The sequence below is a fragment of the Taeniopygia guttata genome, chromosome 11 (assembly GCF_048771995.1).
Source record: "Taeniopygia guttata chromosome 11, bTaeGut7.mat, whole genome shotgun sequence".
Taxonomy (NCBI): Eukaryota; Metazoa; Chordata; class Aves; order Passeriformes; family Estrildidae; genus Taeniopygia; species Taeniopygia guttata.
The window spans coordinates 5,464,037-5,485,025 of NC_133036.1; the positions used below are offsets into that span (position 1 = coordinate 5,464,037).

Genomic DNA, 20,989 nt, shown 5'->3' on the forward strand with positions numbered 1-20,989 from the left:
GGGCGGGACGGGGACCGGGATGGGCGGGACAGAGCCCGGGGCGGGCGGGACGGGGACCGGGATGGGCGGGACGGGGACCGGGAAGGGCGGGACAGAGCCCGGGATGGGCGGGACGGGACAGGGACCGGGGCGGGCGGGACGGGGACCGGGATGGGCGGGACGGGGACCGGGGCGGGCGGGACGGGGACCGGGATGGGCGGGACAGGGACCGGGATGGGCGGGACAGAGCCCGGGGCGGGCGGGACAGAGCCCGGGGCTGGAGGGACCGGCCCTGCCCGGGGTCCTCCCACGGAATCGCAGAATAGCGAGGCTGCAAAGGGTCAGTTGGTTCAAGCTCCCTGCTCAAGCTGGGTCTTTTCAGAAGCGGCTTTTGAATATCTCCAGTGAGGGAGACTCCACACCCGTTCCGGACAAGCGAACTGGGCAGAACTTCACTGTGCGAGTAACAATGCAAAGGAATAGAAAGATTGCCCAGCATGGGACTGGGACCATCCACAGTGCTCCCAGCCATCCTGGGCTGGAAATGGCCTTAGCTGTAGTCTTAGCTATAGGGAGCTTGACTCTGAGCCTGCACCTCAACACTAGGAACAAGATCTTGCCAGCCATCCTCCCAGCTCCTTCATGCACAGCTCCCACAGTGCTGCCATCCCAGCCTTACCCACTCTGGCCCCTTTTGACCCTCAGCCACCTGAGCCCTTCCCCAAACCTTTGGAAAGGACACGTCTCCGAGTTCTCCACAAGTGTTTATTGTCCCAATACACAGGAGACAGAGGCACGGCTGGATCCCCACCGACCTGTGGCTGTTGGCACAACAGCCCTGGGAGAAGCTGAGGCACGAGGAGGTGCAGGGCACTGGGTGGGGGCTGTGGGGCCGGGGAGGAGGTATCTTGTCGTGGTGCAGTAGTGCAGCAGCATGGCTGAAGTGTGCAAGTATCTGCCCCAGGTGGGGAAGGCACTGGAATTGGCACAACAGGCATACCAGGGTGTCCTCCTCACACCAGACTCAGCTGAACGGTGCTGGGAAAAAGGGGCTTGTACCCTAATCACCCCCATTCCAGGACAGTGCAGAGGGCTCAGCAAAAACACCTTTCAGTGCAGGAGAGACCTGCAGGGCAGGCACATCATGCCCTGGAGATGCCATCTGCTCGACAAACTTAATGGAAAGGTGTGTTCCATCCTTTTTCTAACCACTTTGTTGTCCAGAAAGGATTCCCTACATTAATGGCGAAAGTGAGGCAGTGCAGATTCGTACCTTTGTAGTGTTACTCCCCCTTCAGCTATCCCAGGGCTGGCTGTCCCTTTATTCCAGTACACATCCTTGCCCACTGTGCCCAAAGCCTGGCTGCAGTGTGAGGGAATCAGGGCCACCACAGAGGGGTTTGACTGTATTTCATCTCACCTTCCCATGGCAGGGGGGCAGAGCAGCCAGGTCACCCCCCTTGAACAGGAGGCTAATGCTTGGTGGCTGATTCCCATGTTTTTGCAGGAGGCAGGACACAGGCAGGGAAGGGTAGGACACCCAAGTCCCCAGCCAGCACCTGGCCTGTCCCTTTGGGCCAGAGATGAGGGACAGAGCCTGGAGGGAGTGTTTTGATTTTGAGGGGCATAGAGAGTGGGGACAGAGCACAGGGAGTAACTCACTGCTCTGCATGGCTAAAGTCATAGCAGAAGTTTAAGTTGCTGGGAGGCTTTGGGATGGGAGGGGGGTCGTCAGGAATGCTGATGTTCTCCAGGTCCAGGAGCCGCAGCTTGAGCTCCATGGACAGCAGGACATCGAGGTCTGTCTGTGTTCGCTCACTTGTCATCTCCTTGCCCAGAAGCACATTCAGCCCATCCGTCCAGAGGCAGAACTGGGGAAGCAGAGCATGGGCATCTCTTGCACCAGCCCTGGGCAGATGGAGAGCCCATCTCTCCCCTGCTGTGGCTTCCACCCCCCAGGGACACACACAGCTCACTCCCCTGACTGTTGTGCCATGGCAGAGACCTCTTGGGCACTGTGTGCCTCCCCAGCAGGCCCCTGGAGCTCACCTCGTAGCGGGTGGGGGCAACGAAGTTGAGGCAGTATTCCTCCACATCATGCACAATAGAGAAGGCCAGTTCCAGGACATCCTGCAGGGACAGCACAGGGGCTAGCTGGCTTCTCAGCTGGACTCCTCCCAGCCCTGGTGGGGTTCAAAGCAGGAGCTGCACCCAGCCTCCTCCTCTGCACTCCAGGAGACCCAAGAGGTCTCTATCCATGAAACCACACATCCTGCCACCCACTCACTTCCAAAACCCATCCCCAGCTGGACAGGATAGGGTGTGAGGTGCTGACCTTGTTCTGCTTCCCAGAGCTCTTCTCTTTTGTGTGTGGGCACTCCTTCCCCACCAGCAGCATCTTCATGTCTGCCACAGGAACTGTGGCAAGTGGAGGAGTTATGAATTCCTTCTCTCTCTTCCCATCCCTCTCCCCCTCCTTCAGGTCCCCCACGCGCAGAGCCCAGTACAACCCAAATGTGGGGACTCACAGCCATCCACAGCTTGGGGTGGGGGGCTCAAGACACTCTGTAGCACCCTTTGGGAAGCCAGTCTGCCCCAGTCTGAACTTCCAGAGGTCCCAGTCCCACAATACCAGCAGACACTGGGACAGCCATCCAGCAGCCAAGCAGAGGGGCAATTCCCACCTTAAGGCAGTCTTAACCTGGAGGTTATCAGAGGGCTCCCCTCCCTCCTTCCCAGCCTTTCTTTCTCTCCATCACCTACTTTTCTCTGTCAGGCTCTCGATGGGGGGAGACTGCACCCCCTCCTCCACGTCCCCATAGTGCAGCACCTTGTGGTTGGGGGACAGCCGGCAGTACCACAGCTTGTCTGCAACAGAAGAGCCATGAGAAATTCTCAGCCTCTCCCAAGGGGCATGGAGCTGCCCCTTATCAGCACTCCTCATTTCTCCCAGCCCATGGGTTTAGCCCACACCAGCTGTCTAGGGAGTTGGGCATTCTACTCCCACAGATAACTGGGACTTCCCCAGTGGCAGGGGACATGTCCCCCTGCCAGGCCCCCCACCCTGGAGCAGGGTTTTGGCACCCACCCTGCCTGCGGCGGCTGCTGATCTTGCGGAAGAGGGTTCCCTCGCAGAGGTGCAGCAGGCGCTGCTGTCGGATCAGCTCCAGGAGCTCCGGCTTCAGCTTCTCCCGCAGCTCCCTGGGATGAGAGCCAGCAGAAGAGGAGCACAGCTTCAACAGGCACTCGCTGACCCAACAGCCCCACTCCCTGCCCACAGCCCACTCACAGCACAGGCACAGCCAGCGTCTCCTCCTGGTGCAGCCGCTCCGTCTGCCGCAGCTTCAGGATCTCGCTGTAGTTCAGTGCGTTCACTCTGGTCTTGAATAGCTCCAGGGACGTGGGCTTGAGGGACAGGGTCCTGGTGATCTGCTCCCGCACCACCTGCATCACCTGCCAGGCCCGAGATGTCAACTCCAGTTTGGCGACACTCCCCAAATCCATGAATTTGTATTCCCATCCAGGGAAGAAGCATCCCCCTATACCTTGTCAAAGTCCTCCTGGGTTGCTCTCATCTCCTTCCAGGTCTTGTTCACCAGCTGGATGCAGATGCAGAATAGCTCTTCAAAGAAATGATCCTGCCCGAAGAACATAGGGTAAAAGGCCTGAGCCGTCTCCGAGCCTGTGGTGAGAAGGACAGATGAAGCCAGACTCCCCATGTTTTCCAGGGGATTTCAGTGTCCAGGGAAACCTGGGTATTTCCCAGCCCTACATCCCCCTTCCCATGTTGTCAGCCATGCCAGAGCCTGGCAGCCACATGGATGCAGTCCCCTGCCCTGGCAGCTTGTTCCCCAAGCAGCAGGGCAGGGAGAAGGATAAGCTTGGACACACGTACACGGCTCTCCAATGTGCAGGATCTCGCAGAGGATCAGCGTGAGCTGGATGCTGCTTCGAGCAAAGGGACATTCGTGTTTGTCTTCCCGGCTGCTGTTCTCGAGGATAAACTGGAGAAGAGGGCCATGACCTCATGTTACATGGACTTGGAGGGCTGCTCCAACAGTGGATGTCAGACATACCATGCTTCTCTTTGCACTCCTAGTCATGCTGTCCCCCCAACCTGTGAAGCCATCTCTAACTCAAGTGACCCACTCTTCCGAAAATCCAGCCCAAAATCCAGCCCCAGCCTCCTTCTTCCCTTGTGGCAGTGTGGGAGCTGGTCACAGGCACTGCAGGTTGGAGCATAGCTCATGCCCTGCTGGTTTTGCCCAAACTGCCCCAGTTTGCTCAAGGCTTGGAAACCAAGCTGTGAGCAAACCCTTAAAAATTATGGGGACCCTTCAGAGGCACTAGCCTCAAATGGCTAGTACAGGAAGGACTAATTTCCATCTGAAACAGAGCAACAGTAGGACAATTGCCTGGGTGTGGCCAAGGACAGATCTCAAGGAAAGGAAAAGAAGGTGGAGCTCTACCAGGAAGCACAGCACCTACCCTGCTGTAGGCGTTAGGGGTGTTCCTGGAGAAATACACCATGTTGTCCAGGGCAAGGAGTCCTGGTGGGGCACGGCGGAGATCCTCTGCTGGGTTGCTATTGTTCTAGGAGGACACAAAGGATGTGATTGAGCAGCTGCTGCTTTGTTCTTCAAGCAGAGTGTCTTCCCAACACAGCCATGGGGTTTGCCAGCAGCTCCACAGCACTTGCTGTTCACAGTGCTGAGGGAGCAGAAGGGAGGTTCTGCATGGTGGTCCCTCAGCATCAACAGGGACAGGGGGAACACACCATGAAGCCCAGCTTGCGGAATTCCTTGGCACACAGGGATCGCCGGCGCTCCGTGCTGAAGGCGCTAGCAGGCACCTCGCCCTCCGACTCAAAAGCGGTTTGGCGCAGGGACTGGAGGAGATCCCGCTGTTCCTGGAGGCACAGCAGAGAGGAGGGGATGCCAGTGAACCACACAGAATCAGGTTCTCCCTGGGCAAACCCAAATGTGTTTGGTTCATCCAAACGTGAGCTTCCACAGGTGGAAGAGACCAAGTCCAGACTTGCAAGGAGAGTACTCCCAGACCTGTGAGTAGGGATCCATGGACATTTTCATGCGATGCTCGCACAAGTTGAGGCTGACAGACTGCAGCACGTAAAGATAATGGGCCATCTCATCCCCCAGTGGCTCGGAGCTGTGGATAATGTTCTACAGGAGATCATGAAACAGAAAGTTCCCCCATGCTGCTGCTTCCAGTCCAAGCACGGGACCCAACAGCCAAATCCCAGCAGGTGCTGCTGCTCAAAGGGGTGTTGGGAAGTGGGACACTCCCCTTGGGGTTCAGCAAGACCTGTGTACACTGAACTGCAGGCAGATGGGGGTGCAACCCTGGGCACGTGGGTGCCAGCAGAGCAGCACCCATAGGTGTTCTCAGGGAAGGGGTGTGGGGCACACAAGCAACCCAGCCAAGAATGGTCACCAAAGGTTGGAGCTCAGGGGACAGGGCCTGGGGAGAAAGGACAGAGAATGAAGCACAGAGCAGACCCTTGCACAACCCCAGCTCCTCACCTTGTGGATAAACTGCCTGATGTTCTTCTGCCTCAGGTAGTCCATCATGTCCTAGGAAAAAAAATAGGCTGTGAGACATTCCCCAGTTCAGCACACCACCATTTCCCCCCAAAAAAAGGAGGAGGCGGCGTGAGGACATAGACTTTAACAATTTCTGGGCACTTCTTGCAGCCCTGCCATCCCAAAGAGCACAAACCCCACAGCAGAGGACCCGGCTGCCCAAGGTCCCATCACAGGGGGGGCCCACTCTGAGAGCTCAGATGTGCCAGGGACTGGGTCATCACAATCACTGTGCCACCACCAACTGTGATACTTCTGTCATTTGAGACAATACGTCCTGACAACTGAGGGCTCTCAGCAGGCCACCCCGCTGACAGAGGCACTGTGGTGCCTGACTCTGCAATGCCACCACCCTGCCATGGTGCCCCTCACCCGCCGCTCAGCGTCGGTCGTGCTCAGCAGCAGCGCAATGAGCAGAGCCATCGCCTTCAGCTGCAGCTGGGCATTTGTCCTGTGGGAGGAAGAGCAGGAGGATGTGAGAATCACCAGCTCGGAGGGTGGGGGTGAACGGTGCTCTGGCCTCTCCACTTACGCCTGCAGGTGGGTGAGAAGGCGGTCCAACGTCACTTCTTTTTTGACCACCTCAAAGAGGAGGCGACTGGTAGGCACCATATTCTCCAAGATAGACAAGGAGAGCTGCTGGATAGATGCATCCACTGCATTCATGTTCACATAACTCACTATCTATGAGACACAAAACCATCTGTCAATGGTAGGCTGAGCCTGGAGCACAAGGATAACAAGGGATCCCACAGGCACAAACTGTGGACATTGTAGAAAACTACCTTTTTGATGAAGACTGTACTAAGATTTTCCCAGGAAACAAAATCGTGCTCCATCAGCTCTGTGAAGGCTTTGAGGGTATGAGCCAGCATCTCCCCTGTACTGGAGGGACAGATGAACAAATACAGTGAGGATGGCTCCAGATCCCATCCACAGTTGAATATTGGTGGGCATGTTAGAAACAGCTAGAGAAGAGAGCAGTGAGCAGGAGAAAGGAAAGAGACTGTTGGGCAAGAAAACAGACTCTCAGTCATCTCAGGAAGTCAACTTGCCCAGGAAGTCAAGGCAGGGGAAGTTCAGTAGCTGGAAAGCTACATCACCAGGGTACAAAGATCACTGCAGACAAGCCCTCGGGAAAGCTGAACCACCCCATATCCCTCCCTCTACTTCCAAGAAACATGTGCTGCCTTGCCTGGTTCCACATTCTCTGTGTGACAGGAGCTCAGAGGAGCTGCACCATCACATCCTGAAAGAGTCATACAGGCAGTGGTATTTGGCAACCAGGGTTTTCTCAAGCTCCCTGCAGAACTCTTGAAGCTAAAACCTCAGGGCAGAGGGATCATTCAGGGTGGCAGGAATGAGGAGCAGCACTGGAGGCCAAGATGATCACAGTAGGTTTCCTGGTAGCAAGCCCCATGAGGCTACAGATAACTCAGCCAGAGAAGGGATGGAAGGTTCAAGTCTGGGCACATTCACAAGGAGTCAGGACTGCATATCTGTGGGGACCTTCCCCTGGCTGCCAGCGTGCAGGGACACAGCCACAGTACATGCATCAACAAGTCAGGAACGCAAAGAGTCCACTCCAACACCCAGCTTGGAGCTCATGCATTAGCAAGGGAGAAGAAAAGCCAAGGACTGCAAGGAAAGTCCTGTCCTGATACTAACTCGTTCCCTTCTTCCACAATAGAGTAGATTTGCTTCAAGCCATTCCTGCTGATGAACTCTTGAGCAAAGGTAACATCCTGGGAGAGGCTTGCAAGCTTTTTCAGTGAGTCAGTCTTCACATCCGCATTCTTGCTCTGGATCCCGATATACAACTGCTCTGCTTCTTGGTCCTAGCAGGAAGGAAAGAATCAACCCAAAGGAGCTCATCAAAAGACAGTGAGAAGCTTGAAGGTGGCTGTAAGAGCTGAAGTGCAAGTTTTGGAAGGAGCCTCAGGCTAGAGGAGCTCCACTAAGGAGCTGGACCAAGAAACAAAGCCACCAGAGCAGAGACCAGGTGGAGCTGAGGATAGAGGTCAAACTGGCATGCCACCAAGAACACTTGATGAGTTGGCCTCCACATCCAAAGCAATTCAAGATTGCAATTTCTCTTCAAACTCCCCCAAGCTCTGCCTCGGGAAAATGAAGGCTGAGACATGTCTCCTGCCCGTGTTATTTCTGTTGGGTCTGAGGCACAGAGAAGGGCCATCATGAGCTCAAGTCACGGAGGCAGGCAGAGGCAGAGGGCTCGGAGCACCCCACTGCAGGGGCACGGAGCACCAGAGCACGCAGGAGAGGAGACAGGGGCGCAGAGGGATGTACCGGGGAGGTGGTCAGCCGCAAAATGCTCCCGTTCTTAATGTCCCTGCGGTTCTGTGAGGAGAAAGGGAGCCGGTGAGGCGGTGTGCGCGGCAGCGGCGGGGCCGGGGGCCGGGGGGTGTCTCACCGACTCGGTGATGTAGGTCTGCCGCCCGTCCGCGTACTGCAGCGCGTACCGCTCGGCGTTGGGCAGGCTCCACCTGCGGCCACGGGCGGCCGGTCACAGCCCCGTTCGGCTGTGCCGGCGGCCCCCGGGGCACCGCAGCCCGGGCAGGGGCTGCCACTCGCGGCAGCGAGCGCGGTACTCACGCATCGCAGACGTCCTTGAGCACTGAGGCGAGCGGCTTGGTCTGCGGGAGGGAGGCCGCGTCAGCCGCGGTGAGGGCGCGGGGAGGGGCGCGGGGGGGCCGGGCAGTACCTGCTGGAGCTCGATGAGCTGCGGGATGGCTCCCACCATCTGGATGGCGATCTTCACCACGTCCTTGGGCGGCGGCATGGCTCCCGCGGCGGCCCCGCACCGCCGGCAGTTCCGGGTTGTGCCGCCGCCTCCCCTCAGCGAGGGCCCGGCCGAGGCCGCACCGAGCCCGGCGCCGCCACCCCAGCCCCGGGCGGGCCCGGCCCCCTCACCTGAGCTGACGCGGGTGTGGCGGCACCCACCTCCGGCACAGGACACGGCCTCCTGCCGGGAAAGCAACCCCATCCCCCGGGCTAGGGCACAGAGGAGGCACAGGCTGCGGCAAGGTGAGAAACTCTGGAAAGTTTTTGTTTATTCACGTCGGAGGACACTCTGTACAAATATGACAGGCAATTTTCTTTTTCTTGCAAAAAAAAAAAAAGTATAAAAATAATCTTTATATATGAATCAAAAGTTCATTTGCAACTGTAAATTTTTCTCTAGGTATCCTTTTTGGAAGGTCTAAGGTGGTGGACGTGAACACTGGGAAGGAGGGCAAGAGCCAGGCAGTGGATGAAGAGCTCGAGCTGCACCAAAGCCACGGAGCCTTAACAGGCAGGACCAAGGGATTCCAGTCAGCTTCCATGTGGAGGGGGGAAAGGCTCAGGGACTGGCAGCACGCAGGCTGGAAGTTCACCCCTCAGAGAGGTCTCACACCTCCGCTGTCCTGCCAGCAGCAGCTGCCTGCTGCCAAACCAGCGTCCCATTGCTCCTCCCGAGCTCATCATGCTTGCCCCAAAGAGGCTGCCAGTGCTTTGTTACTGCAGAAATGAACAGTCCTTGTGGAGGAGTCCCATGCAGATGAGAGGGTCTGAGGAGCCACTCCAGGGACACAGGTCCCAAGCACATGCTCTTCTCACCTCTGCAGGCTCTTCATACTTTACATCCCTTAGTGCTGGTGCTGTAGCTGGTTGTGTGGGTCACAGGCAGTGAGCAGCTACGCAGAGAAATTAAACATCAGCTGTTTAAGTGGATGGCTGGGAGCTCCCTGTCTGCAGCAGTCAGCCATGGCCTGGCCTGGCTCTCTGTTCAGCAGTTTGCAGAGCAGGAAAGGCAGGACAGCTGCTTCCACTGTGGTGGCAGGAAGATGTGCAAAACTAAAGACACTCACAGGATCTGACCAAAACCCAGAGCTGGGGCTTGCAGAATACAATACAAATTCAATCAGGACATTTTTACTCCAAATAAACTGCACAAGGTCCCAGCCTGGTACCAGCTGATGATCCTAAAGAAGCTAATAGCAGACCTTTCGTTACAAAGCAATGAACAAAATCTTGCAGAAAAATGATGCAGAGAAAGCATTGCAGCAGGTAAAGACCTGCCACAGGATCAGGAATTGGAAGTGTGGGTACGGGCACTAAGGGAACAAATTCAAATATACAGAAAACCTGATCCCGAGAGAAAAAGGGGTAAAAAAAAGCTAACTATTTTGACAACACCTACATAACCTGTCACAGCAAAATACTATTGAATTGTAACTGCTTGGTCACCTTTCAGACAGTTGCAAGTTCAAGTGCAATGGTTGGAAAAACCCAGCTATTTGCAAACATGAGTAGGCTCTGATGTCCCTGGAGTACCTTACAGGCACCAGCTGGAGCACTCTTATCCTTTGAAACATCTCTTCAGTCAGGCAAAACCAAAAATTAAAAATAAAACCATACTGGCACCTCTGCTTTAGCCCTGTAGAAACAGCACAGCTGCTGGACAAGGAGCTGGAGCCCCTGGGGTTGTGCATCAGAAGGCTGGTGAAAGCAGACCCAGCATTCCTGCTGATGCACCAACAGGGAAAGGCTCAATGCTCCTGGGTCCTACAAGGAGCAGTCAGCTCCTGAATCCCACTAGGAGGCACAGCTGGCTAAAAAAAGTGCTTTTTGTAAAACATACTAGCTTGGTCTGAAGTTGCTGAAAGAAATAGACACTTTGGTGCCTTTTTTTTTTTTTGCTCTTGATGCCTTTCAGAATTAAAACTACCCCAATCTGAAGCACTAACACAAAGAAATCTAACTAACAACCTCCGGGCTTGCAAACTGACCATGGTATTGGGGCTCCTTGTAGCAGCTGGTACCTAGGAGGTGCAAAGTGCCTCTGGGAGTGCAGGAAAAACCAAGGCATGCAGATTGGAGGAAGCTCAGAGAGGCACATGGGCAAATTCTGCAGGTGAACTGGGAACACTCAAAACACAGACCTTTTGAAGTGAGGCCCAGGATCCAGTGGAGAGATGCAGGGGGAAAGCTGCACGTGCGTCTTGCACATGCACCAGAGAAAGAAGCAAACTATGGGGAGGGCTCCCAGCCTGCAAGTCCACATCTCTTGGTTCTGAGTCCATTTGAGAGCATCTCTGAATTACTCGGCCATTGAGCTCTAGCACAAAAGGAATCCAAAAATAGACACTTTCCAAAGAGTTACAAAACAGTCCGTGTTTGCAGGGCTCACACCGCACTGAGAAGTCAGAGGTTGAGGACAGGCACATCAAAGAGGTCGCAAACACCTTCACTCTCATCCAGGTTATAGATGTAGTCGTGATCTCCAGGTGGAGGGGAGAGGCGGAGCAAGGGAGCAAACACTGGGGAAAGAGAAGCCCAGGGTTGGTTACAAAACTCAGCACTCCCACCCCAGCTGTGAGCTGCCAATGGCACTGAGCAGCACAGACACCTCACAGGAAAAGTCTTTGAGGTTGCTTCAGGCAGCCTCTCAGAACTGAAGAGACTCTTGGCTCCCACACCTCTCTCAGGAACTGGCAGGACAGCAAGAACTGAGTCTGTGTCCAGAGCCCAGAAAAGATGAGGGTGAGTCTGTAGTTACAAGGCTGCCAGCTGGGTAAAGTCACACAGCATAGTCTTCCTCCCGGGAAGGCCACACCATGACAGGAGACTCTGACACTCACCTTCAGATGACATCAGCTCTTCCAGCAGCTCAGAGTTCACACATTCTGGGGAAGAGACAAGCATGGTAGCTAAACAGTCTGCTCTCCTGGTCTGCTCCTGAGTAGTTCCCCACTTTCCCCACCCTTGTTATCCCTTCTTTGGCTAAGGCACAGCATGTGCAGCAGGCAGTGAAAGGAAGCTTGTGCTTAAAAGAGATAAAACCATGTAGTAAAAGTAATTCCAGCACAAAACACTATGAGAGCATGCCAGCTTCTGTGGCTTAGATTGCACAGCCTTAAAGCAGCTGCCCGTGCCAGGGCAACATTAGTGGGATCACACAGAGGATGAGAGGCTGCATGGAGAGTGCTGCAAGGACCGTTCCTCTGAGCTCTGCAGTGCTGTTCTCTTCCAGTCCTGAATGTTGCCTCTGTAACTGTTGACTCTGTTTTGTCCTTTGCTCCTGGATTTTTTACCTTCCCCCTCCAAACTGGGAAGAATACTCCATAAAACCACATACTTTACCACAGACAATAAACATCTCCTTTACAACAGCATCCACATAGTGACACAGTAGAGTTACTTTGGGTAAGTCAGATCTCCTACATGGCTGGGGCTTTGCAGCAGGTTATATCTCACATTGTGAACTCAAACTTACTCTTCAGATGTACTTAGACATCATCAAGACTTCATCCACTACCTGCAGCAGAGGTGCTGGGCAAGGAGGAAGGATGTTCTCCAGGCTGACTGTGGAGCCCAGGCTAAGAGCACACGGATTGGAGACTCACATGCCTCTGTGTTTGGGTCTGTGGGGATTTTTACCCAAAGGCAGCACCTTCACAAAGCATCTGTGGGAACTAGGGACAGCTGTTGTACATCTCCTGTGGCCACCACTGAAGTGCTTGGGTGTACTTGGCCCTGCCTGGCTGTGGAGCTACAAAGTATTTGGCTGTGAAGAGAAATAAATGTACTGTAAGATCTCCCAGTTTAGGTTTATGTCAGACCAAATTCCTCCACCTTTCCTGCTCTTAAGCCAGAGTCTGTCCCACCATTAGGCAGAAACCCACAGATATTCCTCGGGCAGAGTTAAAATTCCAAACACAAGTAACAGCATCTCCCTCCCTTACTGCTCCAAAATTACCAGCTCCTCCACCACCACCACTGAGAAGTATTTTGAAGAGAGAACACTATCTCCTCAGATTATTTGCTTGGATTAGCCTTAGGCAGCTAAAGCTGAAACAAGACTTAGCAGGGATTTTTCTTTCCCATACTGCTGACAAGCTGAAGGAGGAGCATGGAAAGGCTGAACATGGATTAGTGTCGGCATGGGGACAGGAAAGCCCTTGCTGCTGCACTGCAGGCAAGATCTAACAGAGGTTGCTGGAAACATGGAGACAGAAAAATACATACAGAAACCAGTAATTTTAAGAATGTCTAACTACTCTTTAGTAGAGGGCCAGCAGCCACCAATGACCACAAGCACCTTACAAAACCACATCCACAAAATAATCCAAAAGGGAGCGAGTCAAACAAATTGTCCCTTTTCTGTGGATAGATGGGCACAGAAAAAAGCTGTGGTCAGGGAATGAACATACCTCTCATTGGATCAAACATCTCTGACAGCTCTTTGGGAAGTTCCAGTACTGCAAATACAACAAACCAGATGGTTTGGATCATTACATGCATTTTGTATGTATCAATACATACAAAAATGGTTTGGATCATTACATGAAGAGTCTGAAACGCTTTACAGCAGAATCACCCACAAACCTACTGTGCTCCTTACACACCCAAATCATCCAGAAATTCTGTCCACACACTCCGTGTCAAATATTTCTGCTGCAATGACAAGCAACAAAACACTTGAGCGCCACTACTTTAAAATAAATTTGTAGGAGCCCTGGGACATGAACACGTTATCACAGTCAGCAGCTGTGTCTGTAAACCTCACCCAGTACACTGCCTTGATTACCTTGTGTAGGATGAGGACATGCCTCTGGAGAGGCACAGTGATAAGATATATGCACATCCAAGGCCTAATTCCACAACCAAGATGACTCCACAGCTCATGCTTCTCTGAGATACGCCAGCAGCAGAGGTGAAAAAAGCACTGGGTGAGCTGCATTTGAATAAGATTTCTTCTTCTAACCATAACCCAACCTCGAGTGTTTCTGCAGGGAAGTTGGGCTTCAAAACATTCCAGCAGTGTGGCTTACCTAGAGGATGCTTTTCTCTCCTTGGGCCAGCCTGCCTTTCCTGGCATAAAGTGCCAGGGTTCCTTTTTTAAAGCACATCAAGGAGCTCCCCAGATATATACTGCAGGGTCACTAAGAACACAAGATCACTAAAGACAGATGAAGTATTCCCGAGCAAAGGAGGAAAAGGGAGACAAGAGCTCTCCTAATACAGAAAACTCCCTGAGTTACAAAGGTGCTCTCAGTGGTGGCTGAAAATTCTGTAGCATCATGAGTCTCAAAAATAGAACCTTATTCTACAGAAAGGGTTGAAAGGGAATAACCCTACATGCAACAGCAGAGACATGTATCATGAGAGTGTCCCTTGCAGATTTTCTAGTACTGATGTCACAGAAAGCAGCAAGACACTAGACAAGACACAGTCACCTTGTCACCATGTTTCCTGGCAGCCTCACAGGGCAATGCCCACTCATCCTTTGCAGACTCTGGCTGACAGCAAAGGCAGAATGGAGTTCAGCTCCTTCCTCCAGGCCCAGCAGCCTTTCCCTCACTCCCAGCAGCAGGATTTTGGAGAAACACAAGAAACAAGCAGCACACTCACCTCCTGTGGGGTCAGGCTTGATGGGCTCAAAGGAGGTAGAGGTGCTGGGCAGGACAGAGCTGCTGTCCAGCGAGGCTGAGGACTGCAGCAGCTGTGTGTCCAACGCTGCCGGCTGGCCCTCGAAGTCACCACTGCCCTTGGACTCTGCCGCCGGGACATCGCACTCTGGGAACAGCCACAGACACACCCAGGAATGTCATCTCCCACCAGCCCAAAGGCAGCTGCAGCACGGACTCAGCCCTCGCTGGCAGTGCTGGCCAGGCAGCTGCACAGGGAGAAGCTTTCCTGCTTTCCTCCAGGTCCATATTTGGACATTCCTGCTGGTCAATGAAGCTGCATGACCAGCTTCTCCCCTACGTGTGCTCCTACAGGTTGGCACTACCCGCTGCAGCCAAGTGCCTGATCTCCCTGAGCACAGCCAGTCCCACTGACCAAGGCCAAAGGAAGGGCAGCAAAGGCAGCGATGCCCCTTTGCCAGGAGCTCTCAGCACTGCGCATCCAGGACCCAGCCCCAACAGGGGCAAGGCATGTACCCTGCTCTACCAGCCACCAGCCCGTTTCTGCCTCCTGTAGCTCCCTCTCACCTGCATTTTTCTGTGTGGGAGGCCCCTGGTCCTGAGTGCTGGTGGGTGTTGGTGTGGAGGGCTGGGTGCTGCTGGGAACGGAGGCCTCCTGGAACTGGGCGAGTGGTGGGATTTGCAGTTTTGAGGGTGCAGCTGCCTGGCACTGAATGAGATCTTCAGGGGGAGGGACAGGGAGTACGACAGGAGGAGAGCTCCAAGTATCTTTGTTTACTAGGAGAACATCAATGGGACCACTTGTGCTCTTCAGGTGGATCTGGTATTTCTTCTGCCCATTTAAACCCTGAAAGAAATCAAAAGCAAAACACAGATTTACATTAAAAACCATTTTCAAATAGCATATCAATTTTCCACAGGCAAAACATACATGTACATGCACATACACACAGCCCCTGCACTCTGCCCTTAAATTTCTCACCTCAGGGACAGGAACCTCCAAACGTGTGCCAGATGGTGCCCGAATCACGAGGAGGGTGTCCCCTGTGAAAACAGAAGCAGTCAGGGCTCCTGGGCACAAGCTGTTGTGATGTTAATTAGGCACTGATGAAGAGCCCCTCCTCAACACCCCCTTCTCCTGGCAATCCTCCATGGAAGGAAGACATCTACACCCCAAGCACATCATACAGTTCCTAATGTGCCAACGGCCCAGGGCACAAAAAACCTGCAAAGCTTCTCCCTGTGCAACCCTGAAGTCTTTTAGCAGTGTCCTTATCAAGACTAATTTCTCTTTTCCTCCGAAGAACTGTCTTAAATTCACTCTTAAGAACACCTGATTCCTAAGGGAAGTATCCTTCATTCTGCTGTCACAAGCTTTTAGATATGAATTAGAAACAAAAGAGCTGCACTGCCAGCAGAGAGATGGGGTTGAAGCAGGCTCAGAGCCAGGCTGCCAACCTCAGGCTGGTGTCCCAACACCTGAAACCAACACTCCCCAGTTTCTACTGGCCAGAGCTGCCTTAGTTGGACTGGATCCTCCACAGGGCCCAGCACATGTGGGGCTGGAAGCCAGGCTGACAGCATCCTTCCTTTCCAAGTTCTGCAGCTCCTTAAGACCTGCACCCTAATAACTCAACAGTCACAGGCAAGCAGTTCCCAGCCCATATCTGGGTTTAGAGAAACATGAACAGAGAAACACCAGAGCTGTGAATATCTGACATATTTAGATCAAGCAGCTTGCAGCTTTCACTTTGAATGTTTAAGCTTTAGTGGGGTTAATATTCACAATTCTCCAGTATTCTGATTAAGCTTCACGTGGTAATTAACACAGAAGATCCCCAGAGTGATGAGAGTGGACAGCAGAAAAGCACATCCCTTAACTCCAGGTTGGCAATCAAAAGTCAGATCAGCAAAAGGTAAAGGGATTAATAACAACATGGGATTTGTCAACTGGATGGGACTTTGTTAAACAAACCTATACTTAAGAAAAACGTGAAAAACATTTAAAATGCATAATAAAGCTCAAAGACACCAGCTCAAGCTGTAAGACCTGTTAGTTTCAAAGACAGGTGCTAGGTTTGTATCTCCTTTGATAAGTATGTCCCAAATACTTGTACAAAACAGCACCCAGTAAGTTTCCACTTCCTTTTTGAATCTGCAAGTGCAAAATGCATCACAGCAACAGATGCAGAAATTAGGTTTCCCAGTCACTAAAAACTGACATATTCTTACTTCTTTCTTTTTTAAATTGATCTCTATTTGACGAGAGTCCAAGAGTGTGGAGCAAGCAAATTCAATAGCAGTCAATTAAAAAACCAACAGCTGAAATTCAGCCTGCACCACAGTTTGAGAACACAAGAGATCCACCAAAGAACCTCTGTAAGGCTCAGGTGTTCAGGGGAAGAAAAAGAGCTCTATAAGGCATATTCATACAGAAAAACTGGACAGGCAATGGAAAACCATGGATGAAAGCCTCTATTCTAGAGGAAACGGACACCTACCCTCAGTAAGATCTAATCTCTGCATGTTTTGGTGAGGTCTGACCTCAAACACAAAGTGGTTTACAAAAACCAGGTGCAATGAAATGCAAAACACTCAACCAGCCAAGCAATGAGATGTCTGCTGGTCTCCAGTAAACTCTTCCAGACTGTTACAAGTGATCTGGCCACAGCACTGTCAAACTGAAAACACAATCCCTGCCCCCAAAAGTGCAGCTTCAACCAGAAGAGACAGTAAAGCCAAGGGGGTGGTGATGCAGCTGTTACACCAGCAGGAACTTGGCGAACAAGGAAAGCACAAAGGCAGCGACAGCAAACAGAGGAGCTGATGAAGTGCAGGGTGAGAGAAGTGCTTGGAGGAGATGAGGAGAGCCAGACACAGGTGAGATTATGGCATAGCTGGGGGCAGCCAGGATAAACAGCTCAAATCTCTGCAGCAACCAAGCAGAAGCAGGTTGCCATGTCAGGAGAGGTCAGGCACCCACTGAAGCAGAAAGGAGCTGCGACTCAACACCACTACAGATGGGAAGAGCACTTTATGTACTGAGGCTGCCTCACTGCCTGCTGGCCACCAGGCATTAATCTGGTCTTACATCTGTCATTAGAACTGGCAGCAGAAGAAACAAAAACTCCTGTGGGTTTTCTTCACTTTTGCCCAGAGACAGAATACAGGACTTTTGATACAGGTCCCTCCAACTTTAGGAATAAAAGGAGTGAGGGCAGAGCAAGTGGTGCATTCCCTTCTGTTCTCTTCTGTCTCCTTCCTGCATCCTTGTTGGCAGGGGAAATGATGTAGCTGAGGGACCACCTTTAATACTATTTCCCTGCTTACACCATGGTTTCTACTGTGAAATGGAATTTGTTTCCTGTCATTAGAACATTGTCCACCCAAGCCCTTAAAATTAAGGGCTTCTAACATAACACACATATACACACACAGTGAAAACCAGCAAGACAACTTCCTTAGGAGCAGCACCTCTATTCCTTCAAGCACAATTGAAATATATGGCCTGTCCCCTCTAATGGAGACAATGAAGCTACAACTCAGTGGTACACAAACCCAGGACAGCATCAGAGCTGACATTGCATTTCACTTGATGCTGTTGGAGAAAGGAGAGCAGCTGGGACAGACTGACAGGCCTGCAGCATCACATCTTTAAAGTGGAGCACCTCATTGAAAATGAGCATTTCCTCACCTGTGAAGCACTTGCAGATATCTTCATGTGTCACATATGCTAATGTTCCCAAGGTTAAGGAGAAAGGCTGCAGCTTCCTGCACAGACAGAGAGCTCAAAGGGTACCTGGTGTTTCCTTCCTGAGCACAAGGAGCCTTCCCAAAAGCTCACCATGCCACACTCTGAAGTGGTCTGCAGGTGAGGTCTGCAAGCTCTGTGCCCATCAGATCTGACATCCTGAGATAGTTAAGCCACAAGAGCGGCTCTGCACTCAATAAAGTGGCACCTGTGACTCAGAAAAAACCACTTTTCTCACTGTGGTAAACATTACTATGTTTTTACTTCCATAAGCCAGAGGAGAAGCTGGATGCAGAGAAAAGCAGGTCTCTAGGCTTGACAGTTACCCTAATTTCAAACCAAGGTGCTGCCTTTTGATCCTTTCAGTGCAGCTTCTCCAGCAGCAACAGGTCAGCACCCACCAAGCCAGCAAGTGAACACGGAGACAGAGCCATCAGTTCACACAAAGGATATCGACTGTTCTGCATGTCTTCCGTAACATTTTTGATGCTCTGCTGAACCCACATCTTCTGCTGCTCCAGCTCCTGTTCCCGCTGCTCCAAGTCCTCAATGTCTGCCTTCAGCTCAATCAGTTTGTGAGCTATTTCACGTGTGTTGCAGCCAGGACCCACCCCCCTGGGTAAAACAAAAATGGGTGAGATATATCAGCCTCTGGAGGCACCCAGACCAACCCCAACCTCTCTGCCAGCCTCTTATTCCCACCCATGTCAAACATCAATGACAGATTGCCTGGAAAGCTGCGTCTGTACCCACTCGAGACCCCCACTTCCCACCATAGCAATGTTTGGTATACCTTTCTACTTCCCACAGTCTTCCCCACCTCCAGTGCCATGACAGGTATCTTTTCTAGACCAAGGCAGTGCAAATATTTAGTTTGTACCAAAATAACACCTTTGCTGTAAGAGAGACACCATACGTACTTCAGCTTTCCTCACTGTGCCATCAGCACAGCCCAGCTGGGGGAGGCAAGAGCATGGACCACTGAGGAACTGTCCCTCTGCACACAGCATTTTAATCCCACTGTCACTTAAACCTGCACTAGAAGGGACCTGTGAATGATTTAGACCATCTCTACCACTCACTTCCACTGGATACTGTTCTTGGACTTCTTCTCAATCAACCCGATGCCTTCCAGGACATTCGTGATATCGTAGATCCGTCGCTTCTGTCGCACAGCCAAGGTATCTGCAGCCTGAAAAAGGTTAAGACACTTAATTCCAAACTCTCAGTCATGTTTAGCTCCTTCCTGCCTGGCAGATTAACTCCTGGCCAAGTACTTTGCTCCCCGTTTCATACCTCTTCCGTTCCAGCGTTTCAAGTTACACAGCCATGTTCTTGATCCCACATGACCATGAGAAGAAGTCACTCATTCTTCTTTTTTTCTTACCCACAGCCTCCCCACTAAACACAAACCAAATTCCAGCACTCCTACTCACAGTGGATCCAAAAATCACCATTCTCCAGTAGCAAAGCAGTGCTAGAACATAGTAGTTCATCAGCCTAAAAATTTAGTGCTCCCTCGGGGTAGAGATGGAGATGGGAAGGGGAATGCTGAGAGCTGTTTGTGCAACACTTCAGTGAAATCAACATTCACAAGGTCTTTTCTAAAGCTGATCTGACACTACTTGATAAAGAATCAATATCTTTTCAAGAGATTCCTCTGTTTGAATGACATGACTCCAGGTGGAGAGTAACCATGAGCATGCCTGGGGCTTCCCTGCCTTGCTCAAATAACCCTTTTCCCTCAGGTTTCAGGACTCAAGGAATGGCACTGTTCCCACTACCACACACCAACCCGGCACCAGCAAGAGTTAACGTGTGCACAGAAGGACCAACAATGTCGGTGGCAGTGCAGACACAGCAGGTCAGCACAGGAACTATGTCTCTGTCACCCACCAGTGACAGGCCAGGACTTCGGAGATCCTACACCACACAACTACATAAATCACATTGACTAATAAAAATTCCCTTAATGGACATTTGAAAAATAAAAATATTGTCAAATCCAATGAGAAAACAATTTGGCACAGGCATGGAGCCAGGAAACTCCTCCAGCCCATTACTGGGGCTTTCTGGCACTTGTCTGTCTCACACACGTGCCCCCATAAGAGATGCTTATATAAACCACAGCAAAGGAACTTCCCCTACAGGAAAGGCCAGAGATTAAATACTATACATTGACAGTGTTACTTCCTCTAGGTGAAGATTTTAAAATGCAGAAGCAAGATGATTTCACACAGCACTTCTCCACTGCCTAAAGGCATGGGGGACAACCTCTGGCAGGTGACTCTGACCACACTCCCTGTCCTGGTGTGTGCCAGGAGGGTTAAGTGCTGTACAGACAGTTTCTATAGGTATGTGTTTCTGTAGATGTCTGAGGCTTTGGTGCCAGTGATCAAGTACAGGACAAGAACACAGAAGAGAACAAGGTGGTCAAACGGTTCTGCAACTGAAGCATACAAACACCTGCAATGCCTGGCGAAAGAAAAGTGGCCGGGACAACCCGACGGGGTGGGGAGAAGGGCTGGGAAGGAGGAGCAGGCGGGGGTGTGAGGTCGGCCAATGCAGAGCCCTCTGTGTACGGCCGCAGCCCTGCCGCACCCCCAGAACCCCGCTTTCCATGCGCCTAGAAACAGCATCAGTGCGGCTGGAAAAGCCCTCCAGGATCATCGATCCCAGCCCCTAAACCCCACCACTGAACCATGTTCCTAAGCACCGCACCCACAAACCTTCTGAGCGGGGACAGTGCTTCCACCGCTGCCCTGGGCAGCCCATTGCACCAGTGCCTCAGCACTCTTGCCATGAAGAAATTTTTCCTGGAATCCGATCTAAACCACCTGCTGCACCGGGCGCTGCCATGCCCCCGTTCTCCCCCTGCAAACCTGCTCCAGCCGCCGGAGCACCGGTCCCGCCGGAGCCGCTCTCCCGGCGGCCGCTCCCTCCGAGCCCTCCCCCGGGGCGGCGGAGCCCTCGCCCCCCGCCGGCTGCCCCCGCACCAGCTTGAGGTCGAGCACGCCGTCCTTGGCCTCCTGCAGCAGCGACACGAACTTGGTGGTCAGCAGCCCCAGGCTCTTCTCGTGCCGGCTGGGCGCGCCCGCAGCCCCGCTGCCACCCCCGGGGGGCTGCGCCCCGCACTCCGCCATCTGCCCGCCGCCGGCTCCGGGGCCGCGCATCCGCTTCCGGGCCGCGGGGCTCCCCGGGAACCTCCGGGGCGGGGCGGGCAC

General features: G+C 52.7%; 2 protein-coding genes across 8 annotated transcripts; both read right to left on the minus strand.

The window, feature by feature from the left end:
* Positions 1-726: 726 nt before the first annotated feature.
* ELMO3 (engulfment and cell motility 3) lies at positions 727-8,587 on the minus strand. 4 transcript variants are annotated; one of them, XM_032750502.3, is made up of 20 exons: positions 8,305-8,587; positions 8,196-8,236; positions 8,014-8,086; positions 7,890-7,940; positions 7,251-7,420; positions 6,368-6,467; positions 6,115-6,266; positions 5,955-6,033; positions 5,523-5,573; positions 5,040-5,162; positions 4,757-4,888; positions 4,468-4,572; positions 3,875-3,983; positions 3,525-3,661; positions 3,269-3,432; positions 3,068-3,180; positions 2,743-2,847; positions 2,315-2,397; positions 2,029-2,109; positions 727-1,850 (listed from the first exon to the last, which is right to left on the minus strand). In XM_032750502.3, exons 1-20 carry the CDS (start codon positions 8,584-8,586, stop codon positions 1,638-1,640), a joined length of 2,364 nt encoding a protein of 787 aa, XP_032606393.3. In that variant the 5' UTR covers position 8,587; the 3' UTR covers positions 727-1,637. The 4 variants fall into 4 exon arrangements, with proteins under 4 accessions (XP_032606393.3, XP_032606394.3, XP_032606396.1 ...); XM_032750503.3 differs by lacking the exon at positions 5,040-5,162; XM_072934442.1 differs by lacking the exon at positions 727-1,850 and having other exon boundaries at positions 2,040-2,162.
* A 41-nt stretch (positions 8,588-8,628) lies between these two features.
* Positions 8,629-20,969, minus strand: E2F4 (E2F transcription factor 4). 4 transcript variants are annotated; one of them, XM_072934449.1, is made up of 10 exons: positions 20,762-20,968; positions 18,848-18,957; positions 18,217-18,380; positions 17,709-17,750; positions 14,997-15,058; positions 14,582-14,861; positions 13,998-14,162; positions 12,797-12,844; positions 11,225-11,269; positions 8,629-10,903 (listed from the first exon to the last, which is right to left on the minus strand). In XM_072934449.1, exons 1-10 carry the CDS (start codon positions 20,936-20,938, stop codon positions 10,788-10,790), a joined length of 1,209 nt encoding a protein of 402 aa, XP_072790550.1. In that variant the 5' UTR covers positions 20,939-20,968; the 3' UTR covers positions 8,629-10,787. The 4 variants fall into 4 exon arrangements, with proteins under 4 accessions (XP_072790550.1, XP_072790551.1, XP_072790553.1 ...); XM_072934450.1 differs by lacking the exon at positions 12,797-12,844; XM_072934451.1 differs by lacking the exons at positions 8,629-10,903; positions 11,225-11,269 and adding an exon at positions 11,276-12,150 and having other exon boundaries at positions 20,762-20,969.
* Between the last annotated feature and the right edge of the window lie 20 nt (positions 20,970-20,989).

What these genes read in the sequence shown, in the direction of transcription:
- ELMO3 (XM_032750502.3), bottom strand. Translation starts at nt 8,586, where the DNA reads ATGGGGTTGCTTTCCCGGCAGGAGGCCGTGTCCTGTGCCGGAGGTGGG. An exon ending in ATTGTGGAAGAAGGGAACGA is followed by an intron (nt 6,468 to 7,250) that starts GTTAGTATCAGG and finishes CTGTCCCTCCAG; the next exon opens with TACAGGGGAGATGCTGGCTC. An exon ending in CCATGGATCCCTACTCACAG is followed by an intron (nt 4,889 to 5,039) that starts GTCTGGGAGTAC and finishes CTGTGCCTCCAG; the next exon opens with GAACAGCGGGATCTCCTCCA.
- E2F4 (XM_072934449.1), bottom strand. Translation starts at nt 20,938, where the DNA reads ATGCGCGGCCCCGGAGCCGGCGGCGGGCAGATGGCGGAGTGCGGGGCG. An exon ending in GCGTGCTCGACCTCAAGCTG is followed by an intron (nt 18,958 to 20,761) that starts GTGCGGGGGCAG and finishes AACCTTTTTCAG; the next exon opens with GCTGCAGATACCTTGGCTGT. An exon ending in CAAGCCTGACCCCACAGGAG is followed by an intron (nt 12,845 to 13,997) that starts GTGAGTGTGCTG and finishes TTGTATTTGCAG; the next exon opens with TACTGGAACTTCCCAAAGAG.